This window comes from Lynx rufus, unplaced genomic scaffold (genome assembly GCF_022079265.1).
Source record: "Lynx rufus isolate CCGP_SWC_20201006 ecotype Redwood Valley unplaced genomic scaffold, mLynRuf1.p SCAF_4, whole genome shotgun sequence".
NCBI classification, from domain to species: Eukaryota; Metazoa; Chordata; class Mammalia; order Carnivora; family Felidae; genus Lynx; species Lynx rufus.
Genome location: NW_025814856.1, coordinates 119,197,949 through 119,222,419, shown reverse-complemented (window position 1 = coordinate 119,222,419; position 24,471 = coordinate 119,197,949). Strand labels below are relative to the sequence as shown.

At 38.5% G+C, this 24,471-nt stretch overlaps 1 protein-coding gene across 2 annotated transcripts in view; it reads left to right on the top strand.

Annotated features, from left to right (window-relative positions):
• The window catches only part of SKAP2 (src kinase associated phosphoprotein 2), a 181,428-nt gene that overhangs the window by 108,512 nt on the left and 48,445 nt on the right, over window positions 1-24,471 (top strand). For both annotated transcript variants that reach the window (XM_047094496.1, XM_047094495.1), the window contains exons 5-9: window positions 2,570-2,647; window positions 3,922-4,005; window positions 14,675-14,799; window positions 15,679-15,742; window positions 16,092-16,214. In XM_047094496.1, coding sequence (XP_046950452.1) covers window positions 2,570-2,647; window positions 3,922-4,005; window positions 14,675-14,799; window positions 15,679-15,742; window positions 16,092-16,214 — 474 coding nt within the window. The remainder of the gene's footprint in view (window positions 1-2,569; window positions 2,648-3,921; window positions 4,006-14,674; window positions 14,800-15,678; window positions 15,743-16,091; window positions 16,215-24,471) is intronic.

Genomic DNA, 24,471 nt, shown 5'->3' with positions numbered 1-24,471 from the left:
TTTATTTTTTATGTGAAGAACATTTATTATGCCCCAATGGAAGTGAGAGAGTCATGGGACGACTTCGCAGTGAGCCTTATTAGCCACGTGGAGGTAATTAATGCCTCCCATGTCCAGTTAAAGCAGCAGCATCAGACCTTAAGATGGAAAAGTGGCCTCTCCTTCTACAGTTTAATTTTATCTAAGACGAACAGTGCTTTAGAGTTTGTTTCCATCATCTTAAAGATACAGAAATATTTATAGGATGTGTGCAGTGAATATTCTTGGTTTTACTACTGTGAACAAACCATTTGTAAATTTTTTCATGACATACAACAATCGTGTTAAAATATTTAATGAATGTGTTTGCTTTCTCATTCTGAAATGCCACCCGTATGATGCTTCTTGCAATGAGATTTTGTGTAGTTGACTGAAGAATTCTACATCCCAATTATGTAAAAGCCTGAGCACAAGCAAAGAGCCACAGAAATTAAACTATGATCCTGCTAGTTGGAGAAGTGAATCCTTTATTTTCAGGAATCTTATTTAGAAAGAATATTTTCCTAAATAATTTTATGTTAGCTAGAATTTCATGTTTCTGTACGATACAATATTTCTGTTTACTTTTTGTCAGTGTAGCCTAGGTTAAAAAAAAAAGTGCTATTCGTCATTTTTTTCTTTTTTAAACACCTAAATCAAACCATAGTTACCTTCTTTTTTTTTTTAATTTTTTTTTCAACGTTTTATTATTTATTTTTGGGACAGAGAGAGACAGAGCATGAACGGGGGAGGGGCAGAGAGAGAGGGAGACACAGAATCGGAAGCAGGCTCCAGGCTCTGAGCCATCAGCCCAGAGCCTGACGCGGGGCTCGAACTCCCGGACCGCGAGATCGTGACCTGGCTGAAGTCGGACGCTTAACCGACTGCGCCACCCAGGCGCCCCCATAGTTACCTTCTTTAATTTAGTGGTTGACTAGGACTTGTTCACAAAAATAAGATTCTTTATGTGATCTTTATTTTATGTACAAAGATACTATAGTAAATAACTTTTACCTTTGTATGGATCAAATTTATTCTGAGAAAAGGAAACACGGATACATTGACTGAACAACTACTCAGATGTTTACATTGGCTCTCCCTAAAATTTTATATACATTTCAACATCAGTGCACTGTTTAAAGGTATATTTTAATGATAATTGTTTTGTTCATTGAGTAAAATTGATCTGCCAGGGAACTGAACTTGGTACTTTAATTAATTAATTTTAGAGAGACAGGGAGGGAGGGAGGGAGAGAAGCAGAGGGAGAGAGAGAGCAAGAGTGAGCAAGAAAGAGAGAGAGGAGAGAGAGAATCTTAAGCAGACTCCACGTGCAGTGTGCAGCCCAACACAGGGCTGGATTCCACGACCCTGGGATCATGACCTGAGTCAAAATCGAGTTGGACGCTCAATTGACCGAGCCACCATGGTGCCCCTTGGGTTTAGTTTCAAGCTTTATTTCTTAAAGACAAATATCTTTATTTTAAACATTATTTCTTGAAGAAAAAAATCTGATTTTATAATTACTGTGATCCCTATACTATTATTAAAAAAACAAAAAACTTAACCTGGTAATTCTGTGATGAATCTGTACATAATAAACTTCCTACTATTTGTACATAATAAACTTCCTTCCTTTAAAAAAAAAACACTTTAAAAAAAATCATAAGCTGTATTGATGTTTTTTCCATTGGGTGTATTCCACAAAAACTTGTATTGGATTGGTTGTTTTCACTTGTTAGAATTCTAGTAAAATGCTGAGATAACTGTATTATATTTCTAATGAAGTTTGTAAAAATATTGAACACTTGTGAAATTATTGAGTAACCTATTATTCATGACCATGAATATATGATTTCTAATTGACTTAACTTTTGGCTTAATCTTTCATTTTTTTGTAGGTATCTAATATTTGTTTGTGATAGTTCTTTTAGATCTTTTAACCTGGTTTTGGACTCTCAGATGTCCTAGAAAAACCTAAAGCATTCAGTTGAATGTCTACAAGGTTTCTCTTTGAGTACAACCAAGAAGAGATAGTATTTGCTATGTATTTAGGGAAACCAATTTTGGCATTTGATTTTTTTGGGAAAAATCATTTTATGATTTATTTGGTAGGAATGGAGATACGCAGGTAAAAATCAACAAGCATTAAAATCCTTGAAGAGTTAATCTAATATAAATGTAAAGAAGCATATGTGATTTGTTTAAAATTCCTAACTTCTCTCTCAGGGGTTTATGGCATTCATTGATAATAGTTCCCCGATTGTTTCCTTATAGAAGGTAGATCGTAAAGTATTGCCCTGTAGAGATTATCTAGCTACATAATATTACTGTATTTGAAGGAGCATAATATATTAAAATATAGGCGCTCAGAACACTTTTTTGCTCTTGAGATTTATAGGAGAGGGACAAGTTTATGAATGGACAAAGCTAATAGACTCGAATTTAAATAATTTCGGTAACGAAAAGAATGCTGAATCTAATGCAGTCTGGTACTTGGTTTTTCTAAGATGGATTACTCACTACTTTTTTTCCCTCTTCTACTTCCTACAGGAAACCAGTTTCCTCCAATTGCAGCACAGGACCTTCCTTTTGTTTTAAAGGCTGGCTACCTTGAGAAACGTAGAAAAGGTAAACTGTAAGATTCTAATGAAAAATCTAAAAATGGCTTTATCCTTGCATAAAACATGCTTGCAGTATACATGTGGAGCCAATATTCTCTTTAGGTGATTAAAGAGTTTTAAGACTGTAAGAAAATCTGAATAACATTATCCAAACCACAAAATACAGTTTTTAGTTCTATATAATTTTTTTTTAAAGTTTACTTATTCTGAGAGCAAGAGAGAGCGAATGAGCGGGGGAGGAGCAGAGAGAGAGGGAGAGACAGCAAATCCCAAACAGGCTCTGCACTGTCAGTGTGGAGTCCAATGTGGGGCTTGAACCCATATTTCATGAGATGATAACCCGAGCTGAAACCAACAAGTTGGACGCCTAACCAAATGAGCCACGCAGGCACCCCGCTCTGTAGGATTTTTAATAACAGAACACTTGGTCAGGTTTCTGGTTGCCAATCTTGATTATTTGTAAATGATTCAGGAGCTGTTTCCTGCCTCTTAGAGGAGGGCTGCGGGCCATGACTGTATTCGCAAGGATGGGATTTCTCACCATTCTCCCACCCAGCTGAGCAGCAGCAGGTTATCCCACACCTGACCTGGCTTACACCATGTCTGCTATGATTCCGATCAAGCCTGGCATATTGTCTGCCATTTTCTGTTATTCATTCAGTGTTCCTCTCCATTGGCCATGATAATTGGGAATTGACCATATGGTCTCGCTCTTTCAGCACCAACATATAATGGAAATGAACTATGGAGGTGGTGGTATTATATGGGAAACAGAAAACAGAAAGTCCCTTCATTACCATTTTGCTTTTCTCCCAGGTAGTCCCCCTGGGCCTTTCTATTTATATTCCATTTGCTTCCCTTGGTTTTCTTAGCTGAATTTTAAAGCTGAGAGAGATAGTAGCAGTCATCTAGGTCACCTCCTCCCCCCCTTCCCCCCACCCTTTTATAACAGATGAGAAAAGGAGACCCAGATGAATCCCTTCTCTCAAAGCTGTGTAGTCAGATGTCCTTTTGACTGTCCCTGTCAGGAAGGTGTGTTAGCCACAAGTGTCGCAGTCCCATCTCTGCTTCACTTTATTCCTTTTTAGCTTTGTTTTTGTTTTTTGGTTTTGTTTGCTTGTCCCTTGGAGAAGAAGCTACAAGTTAATTAGTCATAGAATTTTAGAGCTGGCGGAAACCTTAGAAGTCACATTAACAGATTTTTCGTTTTAACAGTGTTACATTTATACTGTATATGTAATACATAGTATCTAAACTGTTCCTTTCCCCCTTTTATTGTAGATCACAGCTTTCTGGGATTCGAATGGCAGAAACGGTGGTGTGCCCTCAGCAAAACTGTATTCTATTATTATGGAAGTGATAAAGGTAGTATTGGGGTTCAATCATACTGACTTCTATTGTGGAAGGGTTTTAGGGGCCATTTTATACCCTCTTTTTAGTACAGAATAAACTGAAGACAAAGGGAGAAAGGCTAACTGAGCATTTTAATATTTACAGTCTAAGACTGTGTAATTCTATTTTATTATTTGCCGAATGCTCCAAATTCCAGAATTCCCTAAAAGTTAACACAGTTGTGTTTTATTGAATTAGGAAAGAGATGAAAATTTATGTGGCTTTTCATTTTAGGAAATATTTATCAGCCAAGGTAATGTAGAATTTCTGGAGAAGTTAAGACCATTAGGGTTGTGAGAGTTTTGAAGGGAGGAAAAGATATTTTTTTTTCTTTCAGATGTTTTAAAAGAGACATTTAGATGAAATGAAATACGTGCAATACCTTTCTCAGCTTCTTTTAAATAACAACAGCAAACACCTATATAGAGAGTGCTATTCTAAGCGCTTTAGCTATATTAACTGGTCCAGCAGCAACTCTGTGAGGTAGGGACTACTATTAGCTCTGTTTATTTTGCTGTTGGGAAAACTGAGGATTAACTGAGGTGAAATAATTTGGTCAGGGTCACAGAGCTGGTAGGTGGCCAGTGTGGGATTCGAGCCTAGGCTTATGGTAGAGTCCACGCTCTAACCAGCAATTTGGAAACATTAAGACATTTTATAACTTTACTTGCTAATTAATACATCTCTTGATCACAGCTCACATAATTTTAAGTTCAGTATTTGAATGAATAAAGCGTAAAATATTGAAATTTAAAGAATATCAGCTTCCTTAGTTTTGCTTTTTTTTCTAGGGAAAGCAAGTCAGAAGTTGAATATTATAAAGTAAAGGTAATGTAGAAATAGCTAGCATCTGTTTCTGGAAAGGACCCGTAAGGAGAAAAAAGGCATAGAAGTCCAGCGTCACTGATTCCCATGGAATCATTTACCTTCTCAGTGTTTTTTGGAAGTTCTGTTTGATTTGACTTCACTGGCAGGGTTTAGGTTTTTTCCCGTATTCTAGAACCTTGCAGATAGGATCATTGTACATATTTCAGGTAAATTTGAAACACATAGGTGATGCTAGAAGTTGGTCTTACCTTTTGGCAACTGGCATTAGCAAATTAAGAATTAACTTAGTGGTTAGTTTGCATTACATCACTAATTTACAATAGATTCCAACGGAACAATGGCATCAGCGAAGTATAAACTATAAACAGCTATCATCAGGCAGCCTTCTTTCTTCTGCTAAGGGTAAGTAGGTGATTGCATCAGAAAAATTAACCCAAGTTCAGTTATTGATTACCATAGGTCGTAAGTATAAATGATTATGACAAATATAGTATGCACACCATTGTGAATTGAGATCAAGATCTTTTCCACAGAGAAAGACCTTCTATTTCGTAAGACTAGGGGAGAGAGGCTTTACCTCCTTGTCACTCCGGCTCAGTTAGGTTTCTCATTTCTCTCTTTTTTTTTCCTTTATTTTGAGAGAGAGAGTGCTCACGCGCATGTGCACACGAGTGGGGGAGGGGCAGAGAAAGCGGGAGAGAGAGAATCCCAGGCAGGCTCCAGGCTCAGCACGAAGCCCAATGCGGGGCTCCATCCTGTGGCCAAGAGGTCATGACCTGAGCTGGTATCAGGAGTCAGATGCTTAACTAACTGGCCACACGAGCACCCCCTCATTTCTAATTTCTTTAAGACGCCATGACTACTAATGTTCGTTTCCTCCACTCCTTCTCCTAACTGGTATATACCAAATGTTAGGCCAGAGATTAGCAAGAACTTTCCCAAAACTTAAGGAAGGTTTATATTTGTTTCAAGTAAGTATACTTATCTCAGTAAATAAATTCTAGTTATTTGTGGATGCTATTAGTTAAATTCCTACTTCTGTTCTTATTTGATGGGACCTTGTGGCAATAACATCTTTGGCATTTGTGTTTTAACCATTTTGTGGTACATTTAGCCACCTATACCACCACTGCTTTTTAAAAATTACTTTTCTAGTGTTCCTTTCTCATGTGGGTATTTGAAGATCTGGTGTATATTTCCATCAAACTCGTCCCTGTTGTTATGAAGTCTCCGTTGAGAATTCAGGTGTGGTTTTGTGGTTCTTTTGGCTGCTTCCTTTAGAATTTTTGGCTAGTTCTTCTTCGGGGGACTCAGAAAATAATCTGTCTTTGAACACTTTTTTAATTTGGCACGATGCTGAGTTCTTTCCTTTGTATCTTTTTCTTTCTAGGAAAATGTACCTGTCACGTGAAAGTTTTACTTTCTTTTGTGAAATTAGATAGCTGATTTGTACAGCCTGGTTTACTGTATGTATGAACCACTTGTCTAGCCCTTGGAAAGAGCTATTTAGATATATGAGAACTGTAATCCTCCAGCTAACCAGGATTTAGATAAGTGGATTATAGAGGCACAGAAGGAGTCCATACCACTTACTAGGTTAAACTGTACTTTGTTACTATTTGACAGATAACATAGTTCACATTTTATAACTTACGGTGTGTGCCAAAAAACATTTTGACCCATCAGGGTAGTAATGGCTTAGAAAAAGTAGTTCCAGCCTCTAGGGAAAATAATGCACTTACCTTTGTACTCATAAATATCATTTATATGTATTATTCATGGTCATTGGCTGCCCTTAAGTATATATACAGTACATATTTTATCACTTTATGAAATCACATCCATCCTTTTATCTCCTTCTTCTTCCTTTGATTGTCACAAATCCTATTCATCAAACTTCTTAGGTCTTAGCTATTCAGAGTGCCATCAAGGTAGTCATTCATTCACTCACTCATTGATTCATTTTTGGGTTGAATAAATATTTATTGGCTAGCTGTAGATACTAGGCACTGAGGTTCCAAAGATAATCCTGCCTTAGAGATACCTGAGAGTTTTTTTTAATGTTTATTTATTTTTGAGAGAGAGAGAGGGGCAGAGAGTGAGTGGGGGAGGGGCAGAGAGTGAGAGGGAGACACAGAATCTGAAGTAGGCTTCAGGCTGTGAGCTGTTAGCAAAGAGCCCGATGCGGGGCTTGAACTTACAAACCGTAGGATCAGGACCTGAGCTGAAGTTGGACACTTAACCGACTGAGCCACCTAGGTGCCCCTCATTCTCTAAGTATCATAGGAGGCTCCAAGAGGCTAATATGTATAGGATAGTAAGAGAATCTTTGTGTAATGTTTATCTTAACAATAGCTATATGTTATGTTAGTCTAATAGACCATATCATAATTGTCTGATTTCCAGTTGTAGAGGAAAACAGTAGGTATAGCCAGAAAAAATAGAGGCAGGCTTTAGATTCCCGTTTTACAGAAATGCCTGTAATTTGTTTATTCCCTACTACCTCGCGCTACCTTGTTTTTTAATTGCGTGTATACCTATGGTTGAAAATGTGTTCAAAAACCACTTGATTTTTATGCTTGTGGTGTAATTTTATTTTAAAGAAAAACAGAAGGTTTTGGAAATACCTCAGATTTCCTGCCGCAAGACCATATGAGCCGCACTTTTAATTCTAACTAAAGTGTTTCCCTTTGGACTCATATATATTGCCCGGGTTTATTAGTCAGAGCCACTTGGGGCCCCTAAGTAACCAATATATATGTAGCATATAGTATTTTTCATTTAAAATAGTAATAATTTGATATTTCCTCACAGTATAATTCAAAACACCAGAAGTGTATTTCACATGGCTGAATTAGCACTGGCAGCTGTATTTCTGTGAGCTTTACAGACAAGGAAAAATGTTCATATATCTTTACCTGAGGGCCTAGAACAACTTGTTAATCAGTTTGATGAAGTTTAATGCAAAGGCTTGGTGTTAAGGGGCATATTTTCCTCTTTCCTACTAGTAATAAGCATTAAAACATATGGAAATAAGAGTTATTCACCCAGGAGAAAGGCCTTCTTAAATATAAGAAGCAGATGTTAACAAAAATTTCTGCACGCATTGTATGTCTTTCTCTTCGCTAGCCATTTGTACCAAGTTAACATTCTTGGTATAAACAATAGAAACCAACTTTGACTCTGCAGAAAAGGAAATTATTGGGAGAATATTGGCTCTCAGGCAGAATTGACGGGAAGGCTAAACAACCAGGCTCAGAAAGCGAGGACTGAGAGAGGTAAGGTACCTAGAACTTCAGCCCAGTCTCTGCCCCCAACGAGAGTCTCACTGGGACACACTGCTGGCCCTGCCATTGTGCAATGCCACGGACACGAGGATGGTGTCAGAGCTCTCCCCTGATTCTTTTGTTAGTCAGTTTGGATTTAGGTTCCAGTTCAGAGCATCTGATTGACTGACCTAGACCAGGGAAAAGCCTCCCTCCCTCCCTCCATCTTCTGTGGTGAGAAGCTGGCTCTGGCCCCCAACAATCTCAGGACTGACATAGGAAAGATACTTAGATGTCAGATGTCAGGCATCTTCAAATGACAAATACCCACAACCTATAGGGATGCTAAATGATCTGAAATTATTTAGTTGCTGTATTTAGTAGGAATTATTTAGTTGTTATCTTGAAATTGGTAGGAGAGTGGTTGGTGTTTTTTTTAAAAAAAATTTTTTTTAACGTTTATTTATTTTTGAGACAGAGAGAGACAGAGCATGAATGGGGGAGGGGCAGAGAGAGAGGGAGACACAGAATCGGAAGCAGGCTCCAGGCTCTGAGCCATCAGCCCAGAGCCGGATGTGGGGCTCGAACTCACGGACTGCGAGATCATGACCTGAGTTGAAGTCGTACGCTTAACCGACTGAGCCACCCAGGCACCCTGAGTGGTTGGTGTTTTAAAACCTGTTTTCTGAGAGCCAGCAAAAAAGAAAAAGCAAGCATATTTGTAAGAAAAACGGGACTGATTGGATTTTGGTAGGTAGCGATGGAGTAGAGGGAAAGAATATGGGGCAGTGGATGAGGAAAAAGCAAGAAATCAAGAATGATGCTCTGTTTTCTGGTTTGGAGTCTTCAGTTAATGGAGGTGCCATTGATCGAGAAGGAGGAGACAACAAGAAAGATCACAAGTGTTGCAGGAGTGGAGATAAGGTGATCTCCACTGTGGGCATGTTCTAGTCATTGTGCCCATAAGACATTCAAGAAATGAAACATATATACTGGGCAGATAAAGATTTGGATGTAAAATCCTGAAGCTGGACTAAAAATAGGGAATTATGAATCACAAGATACGAATAGAAGTTGAATCCTAAGGATTGGGTAAGATTGCCCAGAGAAAACCGTAAAGCAGGAAAAGAGCAAGATTTAGAACATAATGCATCATGGCTGTTTAAGAGATAGACAAAGGTAGAGGAGCCCATGAAGCAAGCTGAGAAAGTTGGACCCAAGTTGCAGAAGGAAATGCAAGATAGCATTCATCTTCTCTAGCAAGATTTCATAAATTACATGTTCTAGAACAGTGGTTTTTCAAACATTAGTGTGTGTCAAAATCACCTGGGGTGCTTGCTAAAACTTTGGTTTCCCAGACCCACACCCAGAGATTTCCACACAGCAAGGGCAGGGTAGTAGCCATTTCTGCATTTTTTTAAAAATTTTTTTTTTTCAACGTTTATTTATTTTTGGGACAGAGAGAGACAGAGCATGAACGGGGGAGGGGCAGAGAGAGAGGGAGACACAGAATCGGAAACAGGCTCCAGGCTCTGAGCCATCAGCCCAGAGCCTGACGCGGGGCTCGAACTCACGGACCGCGAGATCGTGACCTGGCCAAAGTCGGACGCCCAACCGACTGCGCCACCCAGGCGCCCCCATTTCTGCATTTTTAATAGTCATCCAATCGCTAACATAGTTGGCGATTCTTGAAATATACTTTGAGAAACATCTTTCTAGGAGACAATGTGAAATGGCTGAAAAAACAAGGCTTTTTTCAGACTTAGGTTAGGGTCCTGGCTTTTATAATCTACTGGTTATATGGCCATGAGCAAATCAATTATTTTAAGATTTGTTTTTCCATCAGTGCTAGGGATGTAATAAATAACTTCTTCCTCTCAGAATTATTTTGTGGTGTAGATGAGATATGTTATTAAATTCCTGGCCTACAGAAGGAGCTCAGGAAATGTGAGTTGTCTTTTGGACACTTAGCAAACCCAGAACACAGCTGTAAACCTAAAAGCCAGTGAAAAAGTAGAAGGAAATTGCTATCATTAACCTCACGCATTTTGTTTTGTAAGAGATCAGAGCCGCCTGCTTTTTACCTTGAACCTACTGAATTAGAATTGTGTAAAATTAAGTTACTGATTTAATAGATTTTATTATCTAGTTTCTCCTGGCAGACTTCAGTTCTGTAGACATTAAATTTGAACAGCATGATATGGGCAAGGTTAAAGTGTGAAATAGAAGCTGAAGGAAATTTGATAGAGGGACAAATACCTCAAAAATCCTGAAGGCATTAATGTTATAAAAGCTAAATACTCAAATAATACTACTAAATTGTCAAGAAAATGTTAAATTATGTTTGAAAGAATTGTTTGAGAAGTCAGGGAAGTATATCTTTCAGAAAGATTTCCATTATAATGACTAACATTTTACAGATGTTTGGCACTTAAAGGAATAAGCTTCTGCTATTTCGGAAGTTCCCATAAATGCAATATTTATTAGTCTTTCGCAGTTTTGGGTAAATCAACTTATATGACTTAATTGGCATGTTACTGTTTTTAACACTTCGTCTCAAGTCAAGAAGTGTTCTTGAAACTATCCTAGAAGGCATTGTGGAATTAATCTATATATATATTATTATGGATTGCCATATAATGCTATGGTTTTCTCCTTTTTCTCTATCTGGAAGAGATGCTAATGTGAAGAGAGAGGAGCAGAGTCTTATCAAAGCCATGACTACACCCATTTCATATCTTGAGTTTTTTGTCCCACATTGTCTGATTAGAAACATGGCTACTGGGGCGCCTGGGTGGCTCAGTCAGTTAAGTGTCCGACTTCGGCTCAGGTCATGATCTCATGGCTGATGGGTTCGAGCCCCACATCAGGCTCTGTGCTGACAGCTCAGAGCCTGGAGCCTGCTTTGGATTCTGTATCTCGTATCTCCCTCTCCCTCTCTCTCTGTCTCTCTCTGCCCCTTCCCCACTCATACTCTCTCTGTCTCTTAAAAAATAAACATTAAAAAAATTAAAAAAAAAAAAAAGAAACATGGCTACTTTATGGTCATGCATGTACAAAAGCTATTGAGAAAGAGAAAGAATTATGAATTTCCCTCCATTCTCTTCAGCCTTTCTGGTTCCATACCTTTACCCTCACTTGCATGCGTATATGATTATTTATTCCCAAATAGTCAACTGTCAGCTGAATAGGTCTAGGTATTGGTTTATTTTTATTATTAGTTTTACTTGGTTAGAAAACACCACCTTTTGTTTTGTAGTCTTAGTCTTTCTTTGGCTGAGTGAGGTTTTCTTTTGTTGTATCTTTGGTTATCAACTCTGTGTTATTTGTTACTCTTCTTCTGGATCACCCATTTTTTCTTACGTTTTATTTTTGTTAGTCTTCCATGTCTGTCATCTTTCTCTTTTGTTTCTCTTCCTCCTTATTTTTTTCCCTACCTATTGGGGTAGAATGTTTGAGGTATATCTGATTTGATTTTTCAGCGATGTTCAAAATTTTCAACTTTTTATCACTTTAATAAATCATTTGTTTTGCTGCTGCATTTTTCATTTCCTTATATGGTATTTTTCCCTTATTTTACCAGCTCTATTCCAGTTTCTGTCACAGCCATCTCTCTTTTATTTTATATTACATTGTTTCATCTTTCATCTCTCTCAAATTTTTTTTTACTTTATAAAAGATGCAGAATAATTTAAAGTTTATATCTGTTTCTCCTTGTGCACTCTTGCTTTCTATATCTTGATGCTATGTTATGTTTTTGTAGCACATGGTATTTTTTGGCACCTGTGTTAATTTGTTTGCTTTTCCTCTTTTACTTCTGTCTGGATGTTATATATCCTTGTCTCTATAATCTGGGGTGCTTACTTCTATGTTGGATTCGTGGCCTTTCTCTGGCTTATCTCACTAGAGAGAGAGGTTGGTTATGTCTTCCTCTTAGATTCTAACAGAAGATCTGATACAAAGCCCCATAGCATATTTCTGGGGGTTTGGTCTAAAGTGGATCAGCAAGTCTAAGGAGAGGTCACCTAATTTGGCTGCCTGGTTGTCTTATTTCTAGATAATCTTGCACAAGAAAGTTTCTTGCTCCCTGTAGCTCTTCCTAACTCAGTCTTTATAGTGCTGATTTTACATCTCCAGATGTAAACCACTCCTTACGCATTTCCATCCCAACTGATGTTACATTGCCAAGAATTTCAGACCCAGGTTACAGATAGAAAGCATGGGCTTTAAATGAGATGGACCAAGTGATGAGAGCATTTGAGCCCTTGTGCAGCAAGGGAGCCACGTTCTTTCATCTGGTCTTTGAAGTTCCTTTTTTTTTCTTGCAAAGTTTAAAGACCTCTCTCACAATTGCCCTGTGTGGCTTTAATATTTGGCCTCTGACAACTTCCATTTTTTGTAATGAAATCTTTTGTCAGTCTAGTGGATCACTCACAGGGTAAATATTCCTGGAGCACTTAAATTTGTATTGTGTGTGTGTGGGGGGGTATGTGTTGCACTGGGAAGGCAAGAAAGGTCTAGTAAGGTGTTAACTAAATTTTGTCCCACCATACCTACAATACTCCCTCAGTTGTTTTAAGAGCTCAATATAAATTTTTTCCCTGAATGAATGAATGACTTAGTCTTCTTTAAGGATTTAAGGTTAAGCAACAATGCTTAACCATTTATTATTTTAATAATCTTTCCCCAATATTATTTTTTCAGTGAGATGTTTTGTAAAATATGTCCTGGGAGTACCAGTTTCATAGAATGTTCTATGAAAAAAGGGTTGCATGTACAAATAATTTTGGGAAGGGCCATGTCCTGCATCCCTCTCGTGGAAATGCAAGCATTATGTAAATATATTAAGGGCCTCAAGAAGGCCTGGATTAACAAAACCTGGTTAACTCTTTTTAGCCCAGCATTTCCCAAACTTATTTTGTCATAGAAACCTATTAATACCTCCTAAAACACACTATGAGAAATGCTGCTCTAATTTTTGTTGTTTTTTTCCAGAACATCACAGAGTATATTGTAGGCTTTTTCCACAAGGCAAGCTTCTAATTTTTAGATCATGGAAAGAGATGTAAATTATGACTTAATATGATTAGAATGTCCAGATTTCAGTCAGGAATTTCTCACTCAGATTTTTTTTGTCCTCATTTGATGTTTTGAACAAGATATGATCTTCATAACTTTTTAAAAATGTGTGTTACTTCAGGCATTAAATTAGTATATTTAAGAAAAGGAGATAAATATTTTATTGGTGCACAGAGCCAAGAGACCCCTCCACCCCATGATATGGAAACATTTCTGTATTTCCCCCAAGCTCAGTAAAAGAGACAGTTGCCCTTACTCATGATTTTAATATTGTGTGTTAATCTAGGAAGTAAATATATAGTTGTATAGCTTTTCTATCAAAATGGTATAACTGGGTGAGTCAGAAAGCAGACTAATTTTATTTCGGTTTCATAGTATTAAATCTTTTCTTGTATTCCGACTTTATTTGTCTTTAAAATAATATCTGACTAAAGCTCAAGTTGTCTTTTCTTTTGGATCTTCATCATGAGGGATTCAGATGTGCTTTCCTAGTTTACCATTCACTGACTGGCTAAGAAGCCTACTTTTCTTTGGTCTTGTTTCAGCAACTAATACTTCCGTGCAGGCTTTACGTCCCTCTCCATCCAAATGCTTTCGTTTTCCACTCGTAAGTTTTTATAATTAGTAGTTTTATTTTGCTTTGCCTTTTATTTTATGCTTTTAAATCAATTCTTTTTATGTTTACTTTTTTTATTTTAGAGAGAGAAAGTGTGTGAGCAGGGTAGGGGGAGAGGGGAGAGAGAGACAGAGAGACAGAGAGAGAGACAGAGAATTCCAAGTAGGCTCCGTGCTAAGCGTGGCTAAGCATGGCTTGATCCTGTGACCTGTAATCATGACCTGAGTTGAAATCAAGAGTCAGATGCTCCACAGACTGAGCCACCCAGGTGCTTCGCTTTGCTTTTTAAATTCACGGTTTGTAAAATTTCAGTTTGTACCAATTTAGGAGATATTTTTTGGGAGAAAACCTGTGATTTAGAGCTTTTCAGAGGTGGGATGTTGGAAGGCGGTAATGAGAAGGGATGGTGGTAAAAAAAGCCCAGTGAGTTTTCGACTCCAGGTTTCCCTACTGGCTCATAAATCTGAGAGAGCCATGGATTTGTAGCGGGTTTTTCCAGCAAGTTCTGAGTTCCCGTTCTTGGATTTTCCCTACACATAAGTATCCTATTTCCATACTTCCTTCTGAATAAGACTGTATAAAAATAAGACTGTATAAGACGTCTGCAGACGTCTTCCTCTCATTCCCTAAGATATCCTTTTTAAACCCAACCATCCCCAATACTTCTGTAATTTTAGAATTAAAAGTGTTAGCTAGAAATATTATTTTAAACATTAAATACCATGAAAACAATACGAACAAAGCATAACCCCTTCCAAGAATTGACAAAGAAAATCTAAATAAAAGATAATCAACTGGGCATTTATATTCACTGCAGTAAAGGAAAGTCTGACTTTCGTTTTATCTTCAACAGACAAGCAACAGAAAGGTGAATTCGCAATAGACGGCTACAATGTCAGAATGAATAACACTCTCAGGAAGGATGCAAAGAAGGATTGCTGTTTTGAAATCTCTGCTCCTGATAAACGGATCTATCAGGTTGGAGTTTTTGTGTTGTTTTGAAATTAAGTTGATAAAAGGTCCTGATTTCATTTATAAAGACATTAACATTTCGTTAAAACAACCCTCCCTGACATGTTAATAACAATAAAAAATACTGATCTTTATACAGTGAACATTCATATAAGAGGAAGTACATTTTTTTAAAAAAATTTCAGATTCGTTCAAGTGATACCTTCTCGAAAGTGAACAAGCGAATATGTAATTTATCAACTACTTCACATGTTGCATTTTATATCTGTTTTAATAGAACTGTGTGATTACTTAAAAGAATTACATAGCAGAAAGAGTAAAATTATCAAAAGAAAAATATCTGAGCGTTAATGCATACTGTATTGCTTAGGGTTGTGGGAGAAAATGAAGTTAAAGGCACATATCAGCTCTGTGATTCGAGAGCTATCAGCTAGCATCAATATGGAATGTATGTTTAATAAGTTTTAAATATCTGAGATTGCAGTTGAAAGCCAGTTAATTAAGTTGTCAGGTAGTGTGTTGGAATCTGACAAGAACATTTTTAAGAAAAGTGTACCCGGCAGTCTAAAGAAATTCATGGGTGTCTTCTAATTGTCAAGGGCAAATTTTGTTCATCAGTTCTGTCTTTGACATTGATGAAGAGAAGCAGCTTTTTTTCCTGCACAGCTGCCAGCTGCTGATCAGAGTTTCAAATCCATCATCCTCTGCTTCAATTACGTAAATTTGTCAAAATTAACTGTACATTATAAGGAGCATCCTTGCAAGAAAAGTAGTACGAGACATGAAAAGAATTACTAATGGTCTTAAAGAAGTGATAAGAGTGTGACATGCCTTTCATATTTCCACCGTGGGGATTTTTCTTACTCTTGTTTATTTTTTTATCAGTTCACAGCAGCGTCTCCCAAAGATGCTGAGCAGTGGGTACAGCAGCTGAAATTTGTATTACGCGGTAAGAGCAATCAATCGGACTAGTCACGGCAGTCTTTCAATACTGAATAACTGAATGAATTTGGATTTTCAAGTACAAAAGGTCGTTGGCTCCTATGAGGACGACCGAGGGAACATGATGGTGCACTTCAGAGCTATAAAAGTGTTTCTTCTCTAAGTACCAACTTGCAACTTTGCAATTCACACATTTGTGTAGTGATCATTTTTTTTTTTTTAACAATGTTCCAAGTTAAGGATATAGCATATGATAATGTCGTGACTCTGTAGGGCTGCATCAGTTTAGAAAATAAGGTTTTGAAAACCACGTTCGCGTTCTTAAAAAATTTGCCTGATGAACCACGTTTTTTCAGACATGGGATCTGATGTTATTCCTGAAGACAACGACGAAAGAGGGGAATTGTATGATGACGTGGACCATCCTCTGCCAACCAGCAGCCAGCCACCTGATGATGAAATTTATGAAGAACTTCCAGGTATTTATCGTCCGGTGATTCATTTAAAGATTTTAGGGCTTGTTTCATTTTTTCCTCCCTCCCCCGCAATGTCATATATCATCAGGTTGACAACTGGAGCGGAACATGGTGAGCTATTAAAAACAAGGACAAAGCAAATCCCTCAAAACCCTATTTTATGAAAAGGGTTCTGCTTGAGGTATTTCAAGCGCGTGGATGTACACTCATGGAAAGTGAGTGGGATGTTAAAATGAAGCAGAGACAGTCCTAATCTCATGGGACTTTTGGCTCATTAGCATTGTTTACGCGACATAATTTTTTAATTAAAAAATCGACTTGCCTTACAGTTTTTTCCCACCAACTCACACATCGTTTTTTATTTATATATCTTGGAACTTGCATTAACCAGAAGTTCTATGCACACCCCATATGTCAACAACTTCTGCCTCGTATATTTCTCTCTGCTGTGGCGAATTGCACTGTCTTAGAAGAATATTGTCAAACTATCAACAAAAGCCTTTGAGGCTTGAAATTTTCTTGCTTGATATTTTATCATCGATATGGATAGGTTTTCTTTTTCTGCATTTGCAGGCATTGTTGAGTGTTTATATGCCTCAGCATCTCTTACATAACATAAAATTAATTATCTATTAGCTGTTTGACTTGTAGTGTTGAGGATCAAGCAGGACACAGAAAGATAGGCATCTGGAACTTAGGGTACCTAGAGTGGGAACGCATTCAGGGAATCACTGCATTACTAAAACTAGAGATTGAAATGAGCTTTTTTCTAGCTATTAAAAAATCAGTAGTGGGGCGCCTGGGTGGCGCAGTCGGTTGAGCGTCCGACTTCAGCCAGGTCACGATCTCGCGGTCCGGGAGTTCGAGCCCCGCGTCAGGCTCTGGGCTGATGGCTCAGAGCCTGGAGCCTGTTTCCGATTCTGTGTCTCCCTCTCTCTCTGCCCCTCCCCCGTTCATGCTCTGTCTCTCTCTGTCCCAAAAATAAATAAAAAACATGGAAAAAAAATTTTTAAAAATCAGTAGAGAAGAAAAAGGGATTATGAACAATGTAAGTGAGATTTAACCAACATCTCACGTGGAGAAGTTGTTTTTCTCTGAATCGAATGATTTGACAACGTAGGATAAACCTTTAAAATTGGTTTCAGAAATGCTTAAAATGTTCCAAATTAACGTGCAAATATCATTTTCTGTGAAGTCAGTGGAGCATAGTAATAACTAGCGCATGGACCTTAGAGTCAAAGTTTAAATTTGGGCTGTGCCATTTACTACCTCAGGGACCTTAACCCTTGTCTTCTCCCTCATCTATAATTCTTCGTCTTCATCTATAAAATTCCTTTTTTCTTCGTCAATAAAATGGGGATAATATCACCGTGAGGGGAGTGAGGTGACTGTATCTGAAACTCTCAGCACTGTGCTTGAATCATGACAAGCCTGCACAATAAATTGTAACATCATCGTTATCGTTTTCATTATTGTATCCAGTAAGTTCTTTTTTTTTTAAATTTGTTTTCAATGTTTATTTATTTTTGAGACAATGCAAGAGACAGAGTATAATCAGCGGAGGGGCAGACAGAGGGAGGCACAGAATCTGAAGCGGGCTCCAGGCTCTGAGCTGTCAGCCCAGAGCCTGATGCGGGGCTCGAACTCACAAACCGTGAGATCATGACCTGAGCCGAAGTCGGACGCTTAACCGACTGAGCCACTCAGGCACCCCTATATCCAGTAAATTCTTACAAGTGCTTATATGAGGGTGTAAGAATGGTTTTCTGATCAAGTAAGAATTAATGATTGTAATGGTATTATAAATTCAAGTACTACAGAAACGACTCAAATATGCATCTACATATTGTTTTTTACTGCCCATGGAAGATGATTAGTCTAAAAGCACAAGTTTGTGGGGAATAGTAATCTGGACATTTTTATTATTTTAATGGGGCTATATGTTTATAGCCTTTTCCTTTCTGATTTATCCTAGGGAAATGGCATCTGCCATAGCATTAGTTATCCTCAAGTCAGGAAGAATATTTTCTGGCTGCTTGTTTTTAGTCACACCATATCGTTAATACAGTTATTTGAGTTTGAAAAATGTCCGAAAGAGCTTGTGAGAATGTATACTGATGTAAAATGGAAGCATGCAGTGCCCTTGAACGTGGTATTACTGTCGTACACATTGTATTCCTTTAAAACCCTGCAAATGAATGGGTTACGTTACAGCGGTCGAATTGTCTGTTAATTAAGTTCTGTGTTTCTTCAACTTGACCATCCTGTCCCCACCCCACCATCCTTCCCCCCCCCCCGCCCCCCCGCTTTCATAACAAAGGTCCAAGGAAGCTCTCCTTTAGGTGGCTTGAAATCTTGAAAGGATGAAACATCTTGTATTTTCTCTCACTGCAGATATGCTGCTTCATCCCCCCCCCCTTTTTTTTTTTTTTGGCCGAGGGCCACATAATTGTTGGAAATAACCGTTACTCCTTAAGGAGTCTTCCTTCTTGCAGAGGTGCTGGAAGAAATCTAAGCTGCTCTGGGATTCCTTGCCCCTGCCTGGGATCCCAGTTGCCGTACAAAGTGATTGAGCTCCATAGACCCTGCAACAGTGCCCCTGGGAAGGAAGCCGGCGTAGGCGGCTGTGGATTGTCTACTTCTTCTTGCTTCCCCAGTGCACCCGAGAGCCGCTTCAACATCTGCACGGCGCAAGCTTGTCCAGTTGGAGCCAGCCGCTGCAGAGGGGATTTTTCTTAGCGAAAGTCCTCAAGTCGTCTCTCCGAGTGTGAGGGGTTTTTTTTTGTTTGGTTTTGTTTTTTGGTCTAAAACTAGAAAGTCACTTTTCTTTCTTAAAAAAAAGGATGTCCCATTCAGGATAAACATTGAGGTAGTTGCCTTCCCCTCTGTGAAGTATGAATATAATTTGGAGAGGAGGTGAGAACAGGGGAGGGGCAGTGAACACACTCGCAAACTGTGGGTATTTTTCCAGTTCTGGACCAAAAACTACGTCTCTCTGAAGTCTGACTGGTTAAATTCCAAGAATTAATTCCTGCTACCATTTCAACACACTTTTCTATTACATATGGTTGAAAACCAATCCCCTTAGTTGAAAGATGAGGCGTACACATATGAAGAAAAATCGAAGTTTTCAGTGTGTTACTGTAAATCACAAGGTTCTTTTTCTGAGAAAGTAGAGCTCTCACTCTAAAAAATATATTTTTTTAAATGTAAGTAAACCTGTAGTGTTTAAGTCTTAATGATAAGAAGAAAACATTGTTTAAAAAATCGTATTGCAAAATATCCCTTGAAAAAAATGTTTGGTTCTGCGGGACTGTAAATAGTTGCCTTGTAATTGTTTTTCAGTGAGAATCTTCTAACTTTATTACAGGAGCTTCTCTCATTTCTTGTTCATTAATTTTTAAGTAACTTCACAAAAGAATAAGAATAAATTTGTAAGATTTCTTGGTGTTTAGGGGATTTATGCATATGCAACTCTTCTGTAAGAGTTGAAAGAGTGCCATTTCTGGGGAGTGGTAAAGCCATCTGGCTTTTCTTCACATACACTAATGGCTTCAACATCTCTTATGGCTTAGGACGCCTTAGCCCAGGTCAGTCAGGTTTGCTTACATTGTGGTATTACTATAGCATATTTGTGTTTGCACAGCTAATATATTGATCAAAGCGTGTTTACTGTTTCATAACACGGTAAGGAGTTCATTTGGCTTAGAACAGATTTCAGAAGTCAGTGCTCATTGTTTTCATTAGAAATACAGAAGAATCGTTTTTATTTGATTTTTGAATCTTCAAAGAGGAAACAGGGCTTGAGAAATTGCTGCAGAGATCGTCACAGATTGCCTTTCTCTTCTAGTTACAATGTCACTTGATTTTTCCCCCCTTTAATGTCAGGAAATTGTGTAGCGACAACAATTAAGACTTTCTAAAGATAGAGACTGAATAGAAGAATCAGCCCAATAACAAGAACGGTAACCGCCCATTAGCCTATTAAATCTATAGCTTTACAGCTACAGGGGAATTGCCTTTGAAATTCTTCTGACAAGTGGACTGGAAGAGACAGGGCAACATAAAACAGGAAGACGAATTTCTAATTCCATTAACCTATTTTTTAAGTGTTAATTCATTTTTTTTTTTTTTTTGTAATGACAGATTGAACTATTCTGAGCCAGAAGCAAAGGATATTTTTATCCTTTGGTCATTCAAATACATTTAAAATGTATCCATTCCAGTGTCTGTATCTAAAATGGAATATAAAGTAAAATGCAGCTATAGATACATATTTTTCAAACCATTACGGATACATAAAAAAGAACAGTGTTTGGTTACTTAAATCTGAAGCAGTTTCTGGCAAGTAGACACGAATGCTACATTAATCAGTAAGTGGTCCCAACCCCCGCCCAAGATACATTTTAGCTTTGCTTTCCTGCTGAATCCTTATCACTCCTATTACAAAGTTAATATCAAGAATATAGGGGAGTCTGGAGTCTCTGATACTAACATCACTGTAAGGGAGAACATCTATAAGTTAGGGTCACTGCACACTTTCAATTGTTTATGTTTTGGTCTTTGCTGAATATAGATGTGACTTTCGTGTTGTTTATGTTGCCTGTTTCATGATATGGCATGAAGCTGTGGAATAAATACAGTTGTGACTATCACGTAGCTTTTTCTCCACCTTGCTGTTGGCATTGCAGCACATCTCAAAACCCAGAATACCTGCAAAGCATAAATGTCTACTGGTAGAAAGATAAACTAACCCATTTTTGCAACTTGGAGCTCCATCAGTGGTCCTCAGCCACCAGAAGTTTTGGCCCTCCGGGTACCTATAATGATTTCGGAGGCATTTTTGGTTGCCGCAGCTGGTGTGTGTGTGTGTGTGTGTGTGTGTGTGTGTGTGTGTGTTACAAACATCGAGTGGGGAGAGGACAGGGTTGCTGCTAATGTGCAGGGCGCAGGGCAGCCGCCACAACAGAGAATTATCTGGCCCGAAATGTCAATAGTGTTGAGGTTCAAAACCCCCCAGCCACACGCATGTAATAGAAAGCTTTCGATTTATCTCCTTCTAATCTGTATCTCTCAAGTGATAGAAACCCATACCCATGCTCCGTGTAGGAGTTTGTTTTTATGGCCACAACATGGGCCATAAACATATACGTAAACATATACATAAACATATATGTTTTCTTACGTATAGAAAACTAGGATTACATACAGCGGTTCTGGGTTACAGAGGACAAAATGGACTTGTCTGTCACTCTTTCCTTCAAGGGATTGAACTTCTGTCAGTCTTAGCGTAATGAGAAAACCATGAAAGATGACAAAGGAGGGAAGCCTTTCCTCTGTTCTCGTGAGCATAATCTGTGAAGGAAGAGTCTTTTTTTTCGATACTGCGTATGTGTCTCTCTCATACAGATACTTGGCTTATAATACTCTGATAAGGCTGCTCTTTTGCAGCTGAAATGAGACCAGTGGGTGAGGATTGGGTCTTCTGAAAGGGAGTCAGGCCTCCTGGGAGAATGCAGAGCCGAGCAATTCCAGGGCCGCCTGAAGTCTGGGTCCTGTGGGACTTCTCTCCCTTCTCCCTTCTTGGGCCTGGACTTTGCAGAGGTTCATGGGCCCGAGATGGCGGGAAGACAGTTTGTGTCCCTGGAGGTGGGCAAGGAGGCAGTGAGGCAGCCCCATGAGGGATAGTGAGGACGGGCTCACGTGAGTGTGCTTCACAACAAGCCACACCAGGTGCTTCTTCCTTATTCTCTCTTCATTTCCTTTTTGCTACTGCCGAGTTTTAGCTTCTAAATCTTGATTTTCCAACAACGCATGCTCACTGGGAAAACCTTAAACATGGCTGACGTGCACAAGACAAACCCTCTGCCCGACGTAAACATTAATGGTTTGATATGCATCTTTTGTCTTTTCTTTCCCATTTACAAACATACAGATGCATATACAGATCTTTGTAAAATAAGATCCTTTACGGGGCGCCTGGGTGGCTCAGTCGGTTGAGCGTCTAACTTTGGCTCAGGTCATGATCTCACGGTTTGTGGGTTTGAGCCCCGCGTCGGGCTCTGAGCTGACAGCTCAGAACCCAGAGCCTGCTTCAGATTCTCTGCCTCTCTGTCTCTCTGTCTCTCTCTGCCTCTTCTGCTCACACTCTGGCTCTCTCTCTCTCTCAAAAATAAACATTACAAAAATAAAATAAGATCGTTTATTTCATTTCCTTTTTTTGACTTTATTTCCTTCCTACTATTATTTTCTTCCTTTTCTCCTTCGTTTTTTCCCCCTCCCTTCCCTTTTCTATTTCCATCCTTTGTTTTCTTCCTTGCTTTCATTTCTTTCCTTCCATAAATATCTTGAGCACCTGCTCCGTGGCAGACACTGTATACAGGTGCTAGGAACCCCCCTGTCATTCGTACATGGGTCCTAAATGGGTGCAGCTATGCTTTCCCTTTCTGTCCCGAGCCTTGACTCACTATTGCACCCTCAGTTCCCTGTGTTTATTTATGGCTTATGTATATACGCTCTTTTCATGTCTCATGAGTTTGTTGTACTGGCTTTTCTGATACAGGAATCCTGTCTTCCAGGGTATAGTTTCAGAACTACTGTGACACCTTCTCTCAGACCGTCCTGCTCCTCCCCTCTTCCTCTCCAGCTGCCCTTTATCTTCTGGCTCTGCCCCCTGCCCTGCACACACAGAATGCCTTTCCCTATATCTGTGAGCAGTTAATTTGCTGTGATCGAGAGCAAGGACTTTGAAGGCAAACCTACATTTTTCCGCCCCTGCCTGTGTACGTTAGCCAAAAGGCAAGCAGACATAGGAGAAGTGGCAATGCAAGAAACAAGAACGTAGACATGGGCAACGTGTGTCAGTAACTTTAACTACAGATTACTCTTAAACGAGCTTTTTTTTTTTAAATTTAATTTAAGAAGTAAAACTAAATTTAGCTCACAGTTAAAGAAAATTTATCTGGGACGAGACGCCTGGGTGGCTCAGTTGGTTAAGCTTCGATTCTTGATTTCAGTTCAGTCGTGATCTCACGGTTCATGAATTGGAGCCCTGCATAGGGCTCTGTGTTGACTGTGCAGAGCTTGCTTGAGATTCTCTCTCTCCCCCTCTCTCTCTGCCCCTCATCTCTGCCCTCTTCTCTCCATATAAATAAATAAACATTAAAAAAAAATTAACCTGGGGCAAGTGGGAGATGTGAGACAGTGAAAGCACGCTAAGTGTTGTGCAGGAGGAGAGAGGAGAAAAATACTGAGTAACCGTAGTCTTTGTTAGGAAATGCATGTTAAAATTTCCAAGTAAGTACTAAAGAAATCGGAATGCAATCTTGGGATTCCCAAAGCAGCAGAGGGGAAATAAAAGATGATCACAGGAAAAAAAAAAAATTCAAATCCAAAAGAAGGCAGGAGAAAGAAAGAAAGAGCAAAGAGAAAAGATGGTAAAAATAAGCCCAAATTTTAAAAGTAATTACAATAAATAGAACTTGATTAACTCAATCTAATAAAGGACAAATTATCACATTGGATTTTTTTTTTTTGATCTAGCAACTTACAGGAGCTATTTCTGAAATGAAACCACATAGAAATTTTCCAAGTAAGAGAATGGAAATAAATAAACCAGGCAGTCATATTCAAACAAAGCTACTATCCACATTAAACACTAGACAGTGTAAAATTTAGGGCATAAAGCATTAATAGGACTGGAGAAGGACCCTACATAATAATGGTAAAAATAAGATAAAGCTTAAATGCACTTAACTGCATAACCAAAAACTTAGAAGATAAATTTGACAGATCTTCAATTATAGTGGGAGATTTTTACATACCACTTTCAGAAACTGGTAGGCCAAGGAGGCAAAATATTAGTAACTGTATGAAAGATCTAAACCAAAAAGATTGATGAACAATCTAGTCTATCCAAAAAGATATTTAGTACACATAGAATAGTTACGGAGATTGACCATATGAGTTCACAGTAAAAATCTCAACAAGTTTCTATGAATCTATATCATATAGACTGTGTTCTTTAACTGCAATGAACTTTAATTAGAAACCAACACTAAGAAGGTAGTTGAAAATACCCAAGCCCCTGTGTTTGGGGGCTGAAAAACTTCTGAATAGCCTACGAGTCAGTGGAAATCACAAAATATGTAGTTGTGAGAGACAATGCAAATAGTACAAATAAAAACTCGTGACATGGGCCTTAAAAACTCTATTTAGAGGGATATGGTGGTGAGTAAAACACATGAGAAAATCAATTCCT